At 46.2% G+C, this 10,624-nt stretch overlaps 1 protein-coding gene across 1 annotated transcript in view; it reads right to left on the bottom strand.

Annotated features, from left to right (window-relative positions):
• Positions 1–417: 417 nt before the first annotated feature.
• Ext2 (exostosin glycosyltransferase 2) overlaps positions 418–10,624 on the bottom strand; it is a 148,758-nt gene continuing 138,551 nt past the window's right edge. The window contains exons 11-14 of the mRNA XM_050146887.1: positions 9,618–9,761; positions 7,378–7,506; positions 6,051–6,133; positions 418–1,101 (exon numbers count right to left, since the gene is read on the bottom strand). Of these exons, the coding sequence (XP_050002844.1) occupies positions 963–1,101; positions 6,051–6,133; positions 7,378–7,506; positions 9,618–9,761 (495 nt within the window). The 3' untranslated portion in view covers positions 418–962. The remainder of the gene's footprint in view (positions 1,102–6,050; positions 6,134–7,377; positions 7,507–9,617; positions 9,762–10,624) is intronic.

The raw sequence follows: 10,624 nt of genomic DNA, 5'->3' as shown, positions 1-10,624 counted from the left end.
TACCAGCAACTGCTGGGATATGGTTGCTATGGCAGTATTTAACGTTAGCCAGAACCCCTTGGCCAATGTTATAGCCACAGCAAAAGAACAAGGATCCTGGGCATCCCCTCGGGGTGGGAGGTCACAATGCCCTTAGCTCCTACAACATGGTAGCAGCTAGAATGACTCCAGGGTGGTAGTCAGAGGACACTTATTTCCCTGAGTATACCTTGAAATATCCAGACCTAGGGCTAAGGACACCTCTGATGGACTTATCTGCTCTTAGGATGTTCCCATAAGCACATACTTGATGCACATGGAGCTGGGTGTCCTTCCTGGCTGCATCTTCCCAGATGGCTGTCAGAACAGAAGATTGGGTTATATGCACAGAACAAGACTGGTCCTTGGATAACCAAGGACCAGCATTCTAGACAGAGGAAAAAGGAATAAAAAATAATTTTAATATCAAAAAGCCACAACAAGGAGTTGTTTGGGGACTGTCAGGACATTTCTTGGTAGCCTGTGCTCTTCTGCTGTGTACCCAGGACTGTAACTCAGGTCCAAGCCTAGTTCTCACCCTCAGCGGTACTGAGATCTGCAGCACGTTTTAGGCTTGGCTATTCCTCCAGATTCTGCTGTCGTGAAATAACGGCATTCCTCTGCTGTGACTCCTAGATCTAAAATTGTGGACAGTCATCACAGCCCTCTCCTCTAAGGCAACTGAAGGGTCAGTGAGCTGGTAAACTGGGTCTGCAAGCCAAAACCGATACTCGGGGCTCAAAACTGCAGCTAGTCCCTGAGACTTCCTTCCTTTGGCATTTCCAGAGAGTCCATCGGAGATGGGAGGACAAAGCAAGCTGCACAGTTCAAGAGGCTCCAGTGTGTTTAGGGAAGTTTGACCCAGGCTGTCCTTCTCTACCCCACAGTGAGTGCTGCAGGGCCTAGCTGGGTTCCTCCACAGTCCTGGCTCATTGTGGCAAGCTTCATAAGCTGCCAATGTTGGGGAAGCTCTTCAGTTTCTCTGGGAAGTCGTCTTTGTAGAGCACTGGGTCAGCACGGTGCTCCACCACCTTGAGGGGCATGGTCCCAAAGACAGACGCAAACTTATTGATGCATTCAGACCTGAGGGTGCAAGCAGAATGGAAGTGGTTAGCTGCTGAGAGACAGCAAAGCCCAACATAGCCACTGTCCACAAGAGAACTGAAAGGGTACCTAGCCCATTGCTGGGCTCTGCAAAGGGCTGTGATGGAAAGCAAGATGATGGGAGATCCCTGGCTCTGTATGGAGGGAGAAAGTGAATAGGGGATGTTGTCTGCAGGCTTGCAGGTCAGGACACCTGCCCCTCCCCCTCAAATTCCAGTCATTTTTCCAGCACTAGCAGGCCTCAAACCCAGGTGGATTAGCTCCAGCAATCTTTAACCCCATCTCTGCCAGTTATAGGGAAGGAGGATAAAGGAAAGAAAAAAGGCTCTGCTTGCTTAAACTGAAGAGGTGGATGTAAGGGTCCTATCCATGCAAGGCAGAGGAGTAGAGGGATTGGTGACTCCGGATTTCAAGAAATGAGCACTTAACTCCCCGGCACTCACAGATGTTCTGTAAATATCCAGCCATAAGCACTGCTCTGCTGACACAGCCAGAGCCCACAGAGGGCTTTCTGCATAACTGGTGTGATTTTTGCTACTCCCACACTAGAACTGGGAGCAAGAGCAACTTGGTGACAAGAGCTGAACATTGTGAAGCAGAGCTTCCTCCGTGCTTCTTGCAGCTGAACTTTCCTTCAGAGGAAAGGGTCAGGCCCTTTATAGGAATGGCTCAGGTCAGCCAGGCCAACTGAGTGTGACAGCTGGGTGATGAGAGCGGCAGCACCAGGCCAGAGGGGAAAAGCAGCCTGGGAAATGCCCTTTTGAAGCTGGGGGCCAGAAGGATGGATTTCAGAGGGTCAGTGCCTTCTGGGCAGCTGCCGGAGAGCCACGGAGGAATCTTGATGAGAGAGCGGCCACAGGGCAGTAGCCAGCTCCAAGTGCTCGCAGTCACCTCTCCATCTCCAGATACCCCATAAGCTGCTTCCAAAATGTGTAGAGAGAGAAGAGCTCTGGGCTCAGGAAGGTGTCTGTTAGTGAAGGCCGCCATCACCAGGTCTTCCGTCCTTGTTGCATTTCTGAAGAGCTTGCACACTGCACCACGGACTTTTGGTCACTAACGTCAACAGATCGACCCACACCACAAAGAGGTGGCACTCAGTAGACGCTCCACAAGGAGTGAGTGCTCACTATAGCCAGTTTCTAGTGGGAAGGCTGAGACACTAAGAGGCTGATGTGTAAAAGCTGACTAACTAACTAAATAAATTTGAAAAAATGTGCCAGAGCCAGAGCCAAACCCAGGGTTTCCAGCTCCTGAGACTAAAGTCTGAGTGACAAGACACAAATCTACTTATTAACCTGTGTGGCCACAACACCAGAACCCCTGTTCTGTGCCAGGTAATTTACCTACACATCTTACTGATTTCTAAAGCACTCCTCCTCATCCTCAACTCTCTTGCACAAGGCCTGAGTTTATATTAGCCTCATGCTAGATTCAGAGAGGTTAAATTGCCCAAGAATGATGATTCGCAGTGCCGGAACTGGGATTCCTTCATTGGCTGGGATGTAAATGAACACGGCTGGGTCCAACCTGCGTCACAGGTTTTCAGGCCTACATTTAGTTCTGTATCCAGCAGGCTATACAGTGCTTGGTACAAAGACAGCCATAACTGTTCATGAGCTTATGAATGGACACTATAATTTGAAATATAACGGAAAAACTGAAGTTCAGGTAAGATAAGCCAAATTCTTAGGTTGGATTCCTAACTGGACATAAAATGCTGCTTTAAGTCAATATTGTCTGTCATGGCGTCCTTGGCAATAACACTCGTCAAAGAGAACAAAACTTCTTCTAGTGCTTTAAGAACTAGCAGCCCCTGGAAACAGACTTGAAGGAGTAAAAGCTACTTTCCTTCTCAGATGACAGTTCTGATCCCAGACTCCAAATCTATGACTAAATAAATAAGCAGACTGAACCCCAGGCCCCAATAAAAGGCCCAAGGATGGTGGAGCAGTTTCATCTTCCACCAGAAGATGAACAATGGGTAAGCAGACAAGCGCAGGGCTCTACAGTGAACCGTCTCCTGGGCTCTCTTCCTTCCTCCAGCCTAAGTGCCTGATTTCTCAAGTCAGGGCTCCAACCTTTACCCATGAAGCTTTGTTCATAGCCAGTGTATTTTCAAATGTGTCTCCTGCCCCTCTATGAATCTCCCAAGTGGATGGCTTGTATTTCCCAAAACTCACACTTTACGACCTGGCTTAGTTACTTCATGCGGTCAACTTTTGGGTCTCCACTAAGCCGGTCTGTTTGTCCCTGGCAGCTTTCTCACTCCAGCTCTGCACACCCTGTCTTTCTTCTATCTCGCCAGGACACTTCAGGCTTCACTTACTGTCTCCCAAATGTAGGAATGTCTCCCTTCTTCCCTTGGATTTTCTTAAGTCCACTGTTCTGTCTGGGGAGGTACCTTCCATACATCTTCATTCCCACTGGCCTGCGCAGAGGGCAGCTCTCAGGGCCACACATCCTACTGATGTCATCCATGATTAAAATCTCCTGCCCACACCCACTGCCTTGTTCAAGGACAAGCACTCACCAACTGCTCGCCCCTCCCCTGTATTGTGTGCACTGTGAAAGGCCCTGCCATTTTTCTTGACTCAAAAACCCAGGTTGTTTCTGTAACTTCTTTCCCCACACCTCCCCACACCTATCAAGGTGGCAATAAGACTCTGGCGTGTCTTCCTTAGGACAATTGTGGGCATTTTCACTTGTGGCTTTCTGTGTAGATTCTCCCGTCTCTTCAATATTCTTTCCATAATAAGGACTGCTTTAAACGAGTCTTAGATCAATTCCTTGAACAGGTTAGTCCCCTTTTCAAATCCTTGATGGATTCTCAGAGTCTGAAGGAAAAACCTAAGCTCTTTAATTGGGGATTCAACCTGGCTCAAAGTAAATTTCTTTATGCCAAAATAACTTTGAACTTGCTGACCTGGCCTCACAGTTCCCATTCCTCTGACCTGCTCATCCTACTCGGAAGATGAGGTCCTGGAGATTTTAAAAAATTTTTAAATTTATTCAAATTTTAATTATTTTTATTTTATGTGCATTGGTATTTTGCCTGCATGCATGCCTGTGTGAAGGTGTCAGATCCCCTGAAACCGGAGTTACAGACAGCTGTAAGCTGCCATGTAGGTATTAGGAACTGAACCCAGGTCCTCTGGAAGAGCAGCCAGTGCTCTTAACTACTGAGCCATCTCTCCAGCTCCCCTGGTGATTTTTTTTTTAAAAAAAACATTTGTATGCATATATGTTTGTATGTATGTGTGTATGCCACGTGAGTGCAGATACCTGTCAAGGCTAGAAGAGGGTACTTAGTCTCTGAAGCTGGGGTTGGTTGTGGGGAACTGAACTTGGGGCATCTGGAAAAGCAGCAAGTTCTCTTAACCACTAAGCCACATCTCCAGCCCCTGGTGATTTCCAAAGCCTCCTTTCCATGTTACCACTTTTAACAAAATTGTTCTGAATAATCCACCCAATAAGAACGTTTCTTTCTTGCCTCTTGTTATTATAAACTGTACTTTCCTAAGGGGATGCACCACAAACAGCCCCAGATTAGGCTTTGTAGACGTATAAATATATATGCGCCTGCTGTGCACAGCCATCGCTGGGAAAGAGGAAGCACTAGGCTCTGAAAGAACTGTAAGAGCTTCACAGCACTCCTGAAGCAGCCTCCATAGCTCTCTGCTCAGGGCATCTTAACCATCTTCCCAAGTGTTCTGGCCCTGCCTTTAGCACAGCTTTAACCCCACCATGAACTTGAAGGTTGTCATCAGGTCAGCTTTCTTCCCTCCGCTGTACTGTAACCTCCATGTTAACTCTGCCCGCAACTACTTGCCTGAATGCTATGAATTCTCCCCAGCACTGGGAGTAAGGTAGGTTTTAATAACCATTTCATCTACTCTGGTAGAATTACAACTGGGGCCTTTTCCCAATGAGCTATGGTAGATAATTAACTCTGCCATACTTAACAGCATTTGCAGTGTTACAGGGGCCATTCATATATGATTTCACGTCGACTGTTGGTAAAAGTCAATGGCTTTTGAGTAAGATATCTGTATGAGGGAGCTAAGGACGTTATTTAGAGTTAAAGAAACAAAATATCACAGAAGAACCCAAGACCAGATGAAAGGGTGGGGAGGATTTTCTTGTGGTTATGGACTTCAGGAATGAACTCTGTCAGAGAAGCACATGCAGCATGGGAAGCTGAGCAAAGGCTGCAGCCACATTCTTGGAGTATACTTGGGTCCCTTGACGACTGAGCTAACAGATGTTAGAGCTCGTGGGCCCGCGTATGGAGGGGCTTCTAGAAGAAGTCAGATGGATCCAGGAGCTCTGAAGGCTGGGGACCAAGAGGGTCTAGTGCAGATCCAAGTGGTCATGAAGAAAGACACCCATGACAGAATTCTTAGGATTCCTAGCCCAGGTGACATGACACGCTCACGTGACTGCTGAGGAACTAACAGAATGGTTCGGAGTCACCCTGTTGTTCCAGTCTTCAGAGCCCGGCAGGTGGCATAGCAGGGACAGTAGAAACATTTTGTCTCTGCTGGGTTGGGCTTAATTCTTTCAAATCAAGCATTACTGTAACATGGAACTATTACCCTGAGAAATAAGCCAGTCTTTCCTTGGAGTCAGCTCACTTACATTCAAGTGACTACAGACAGTCATTCAGTCCACACAAAGGATCTGGCTTCTACAGCTTAAGGGCAGCTATATTTTTTCAGAGCCTTCCAGCCATTACAAATTGAGTGAGGAGCATCCCAAATTAATTCACTGGGTGACCTGGGTTTGAACTAACTCAATTCCCACAGTGCAAAAGGAGGTGACTGGCTACCAGCTGCTATCCTTGTATCTCTAACACAGGCCCATAAACAGGCCCAGGCAGGAAGTGGGAATGGCGACTAGGGTGAACCTCTGTTCAAAGACGTACTCACCTCTCCACCATGTGAGTCTGGTCGAGTGAGAGCCCATCGATGGCCGTGCACTCAGGACACTTGAACTTCTTTCTTGGGGTTACCTGCCAAGGAACATGAAATACATGGCTGTCAGTGCCCAGGACTATAAAGCCACTCTATGATGCCACTCTGCAGGCTTCTGTGCAGGGATATATATATATATATATATATATATATATATATATACCTGTGCACCATGTGCATGTATGCACACGTGCACATGCGCACACACCTCAGCATTCCTCCACTCAATCTGTGCTGCCTCAGCCAAGGACAGAACTCCCAAGGGCCCAATAAAAGCAGCTTGGAGGGCTTTTGCCTTCTGGAACTGGAAAGAAGCCGCGATGACAAGCTCCTTAATTCCTGTTTAATGACTGTTTTCTCACTGCCAAGGTCCTTGTATAAACACCATTTGTTCTTGCAGTCATGCGGGCGGTGAAGTACAGCCTCCCACAACTTGCAGTCTAACCTTGGTCCCAACAGGCAGCCTCTCTCCTTCTCTTCTAAGGCCCAGAGCTAGAGGAGCACCTCTCCTGAAGATGCCGGTTCATTTCCCAGTTCCCTTGGTCAGGAAAATAACTATACAGGCCACGCCCTAATTCTTCTTCCCTGACTCCTTTAACACTCACTGCCCAAGCCTGAGACTCGGGTGATCCTTCTAGCAAAGCCAGGGAGGCTGCTATGAAGATGAGTAAATGGGGAGGGAAGGGAGAATAACACCAACCAGGGCAAGGTCGAGACTCCCAGACTCCACCCATATCAAGCAGTCACAGCTAACCACACGTTAAAGAAGAAATGTAAGGTCTGTGGTCCCTGGAAAGCAGCCCCCACAATTTACACTTTTACATTTTTCTTGAAATCCTTTGCTTTGAGTCCTGGGGCACATGACAGGGGGCTCGGTGAGACACCATCTAAGCTGCCAGCCTACCACTTTCAGGCTGAGAAGCCTCTGGCACTACCCAATTTCACATGGAGTTCTAATAGCCCACAAGTGGGCTTATACTACTGATCTATAACTTGGGCTCTGATTTGAACACAGTGTTTCAAGAATAAATATATATTTTCAGGTCCAAAGACCTTGTTTTATTTTTTTTTTTTAGCTTTTAGTATTTTATGTCATAAGTATTTATAAGTATTTTAAAATACTGGTAGTTAGATCTTTAAAGCCAAAGATTAGGACAATTGCATAAGCACTCTACTCTCTGTACAGAAAGCAGTACCTATTTACTGTTCCAACAGCTTCCCTGGGCCAGGGAACAATACTGGGCTCCAGACAGCCAAACAAGGGGGTGGCACAGACTCTCACCTTAATGACAGCTTTCCCCGTAACATTGGCCACCAGGAAATTCATGGCAATATCTTCACAGTTCATGTGAGCATCCACCCAGTTCTTGATGTCCCCAGGCATTTTGTAGGTATACAGGTAATTAAAATACTGTCACATGAGACAAAAAAGAAGAAATAAAGCATAGTAATTCTCCCTGGCTGGAATCAAGGGTAACTTGGTGGAACAAGGACAAAATTAATCACAAGACTTGACCAGGCAAAGGAGGTTAAGTGGTCTAGCGCCTTTAAAATGGGCTGGTACTGTGCACCGCGGGACACTGTGTCACACACACATCACTAAAAAAATTAAAATGGTAGGTATATGCTTTTCATTTCTTAAGTTACGATTTACTTTAATGCAGATTCCTGGATAAGTGACAGGGGCAGATGGACGGCACCAGGCATGGCGAGCTCACCTTCCTAAGAGTCCCTTTAAGGTGTAACATTCAATAAATGCAAAATAGAAAGTAAGAGAAACATTTCCATTGTCTTCCTATTAATAAAAAGTGTGAGCCAAACATCCAAGTGGTCATGAGATCGATTGCTCCAGCAAGTCTTTCTGTGGGCCACGCCATGAACTAAGAGTGAAGGCATATGCTTACAGAAGCCAAACAAGGGCGAGGCAAACCTGAAATTACCATAAACTCCATGAGTAAACTAGAAACTAACAGGTCAAAGCTAAGTGGCCACATGTGGAGGTATGTTTCCCTAGTCCCAGCACTTGGGAGCCTGAAGCAGGAAGATTGTAAGTTCAAAGCCAGCCTGGGGACCTAGGAAGATCCTGCCTCTAAAAGCAAATGTCTGAACGTGTAGATAAGCATGTACAATCATGATAAACTCCCGAAGCTATCAACAGTAGTCTGTTTTGTTTGTTTTACTGAGACCAAAACCTCTATCTTGACCTAGAGTCTCAGAAAAGTGGAAGCAGCAAAGACGAGCTGACAGCCAGCGAGAGAGCAGGCTCAGCAGAGCGCTCTGCACATTAACTCTGCGACAACTGATTGAGTCTTCTAATTAAACCCTACGCTCTCAGGGAGACTGCAGGGCTGAGGGCAATACTCTAAAATCAAATGCATAGTACCCAACCTTGCCCTAATTAAAAAAGTAAGGGGTTGGAGTTAAGAGGAGGTACTGCTTTTGCAGAGGACCTGGGTTCAAATCCCAGCATCCACATTATGTGGCCCACAACTGCCTATAACCCCAGCTCCAGGGGATCCGATACCTCTGGGCTCTGCAGGTATTTGCTCTCATGTGCATACAGGCCTCCCTCCTCACATCTACATAATAAAAATAGTAATAAAAGGAAATCTGTTGGGTTTTTTTTTGTTTTTTTTTTTTTTTTTTTTTTTTTTTTTTTGCTTTTCTAGACAGGGTTTCTCTGTGCAGCCCTGGCTGCCCTGGAACTCACTCTGTAAACCAGGCTGATCTTCACCTCAGAGATTCACCTGCCTCTGCCACCTCCCAAGTTCTGGGATTAAAGGCGTGTGCCACCATGCTCAGTATAAAAGCAAATCTCAAGTCAGCTCTCAGAACACACACAGGAAACAGCATCCTTACCAGAACCTGGTCAGAACTCACACTGTAAGACTAATTTTATTCATCAAAACAGCTAAGTTTAATTTTCTAAATGTACTGTTATGCAAAGAATGGCAGGGCAGTCAGTTTCATGTCCTTTGGCATTGGCAATGAAGGAATCTAAAACACCCAGCAGTCACTCCTTCTGTTGTAATTATACCTTTAGGAACCTAATAGTCACAAGCACAATAGTTACAAAAAGGATATAAATTGCTACTTAAGCTTTAGATACTAACATTATCTGAAATGACAAAAATTAAATACTCAATGGTATACATAACTTAAGGAATATTAAGACAGTGGCTTATTACCAATTATGCTACAAAATAACTGTTTATAAAGAGAGATTAATGGCCTGAGAAAACACTAATAGCAAAAAGTGCACAGGTGAGAATGTGTGCAACTACATATGTGTATGTGTGTGCAGAGAACAGAAAGGCATCTCCCAACCAAGCTGTCTCTAAATGATACAAGAACAAGCAGCTTCTCCTCACATGTTGATATGAATTTTTGGTGCTTTTTATTTAGAAAGAATATCATACAACATGACTCTTCCAAGCCTTTTAGATAAAACCTTTTTCTAAACCCAGCAAAAGCCTGGAAGATTAAACAAGTGAGTCAAACAGGTGCCACACGTGCCCTTACCTTGTGGTAGAAAGCTGCACCCGTGAGCACCATGGACACTTCATTGGTCCACTCAGACTCGTACTTCCACTTGTTCATCTCATGGTCCCAGAGATGCAGGCGGCCTGGGTAGCCTACCAGCCGGTCAGGAAATTCCCGCCAGACCTAGGGACAGAGCACACCGATAAGCCATCCCCAGTTCAGATGAGCACCGAGTACTGAGGTTCCCAGGCTGGCATCAACAGACACCTGGGGTCAGGGTGGGCTGCTGAGGACTCCACCAAGCAGGTGCTAGCATCCCACCAGTGTTCAGAGGTAGAGGTGGACTCTGACTTCTTCTAGAACATCATGTGTCATTTCATGTGGAAAAAGGGCTTGCTGAGTATTGTCTATGCCAGCTAGACACGGAACAGACTGCCTTCCCTCCTCTGCATAACAAGCATTCAGAAAATTAAACTTAGCTGTTTGATAAATAAGATGAACTTACTGAGCTCTGAGCAGGGTCTGGTGGGGCGGCAGTTCCCTGTATGTGTGCTGAGAGTCAGCACTTCACTGCCCTATGCTCTGGAACATTCTGAGAACAACCGATTCTAGATCTGGGAAATCCTCAGAGATGGCGCTTAGACTGACAGAACAGCGCACTAGACACCAATGAGGTACTTCCGGTTCTTTCTCCCATGTGTTTCCTGTAATTTAGTTTGACCTTTAGAAACAAGGAAGGGGCTGAGGGGAGGCTTAACTTTCATCTGCCTACCTTGAACACATCAGGATCATGAGTTCAGATCCCTAGAACCTACACAGGAAAGAAGTGGGGACACAGTGTCCCCCTGTGATCACAGCAGAGGGAAGGGACAAGCAGACCCCTGAGACTCAATGGCCAGCTTGCCTAGCTAAATCAGTGAGTTTCAGGGTGAGTGAGAAATTTTACCTCAAAAAATTCAAGTGGAAATCGATCAAGAAAAGACCTTGGACACACACACACCTGTATGTATGCAAAGGCCTTAGACACGTGCACCTGCATGTATGTA

The sequence above is a fragment of the Alexandromys fortis genome, unplaced genomic scaffold, assembly GCF_014885135.2.
Source record: "Alexandromys fortis isolate MF-2015 unplaced genomic scaffold, M_Fortis_MF-2015_v1.1 scaffold_12, whole genome shotgun sequence".
NCBI lineage: Eukaryota > Metazoa > Chordata > Mammalia > Rodentia > Cricetidae > Alexandromys > Alexandromys fortis.
The sequence above is the reverse complement of the archived record's forward strand: the minus strand, read 5'-3'. Positions and strand labels throughout refer to the sequence as shown.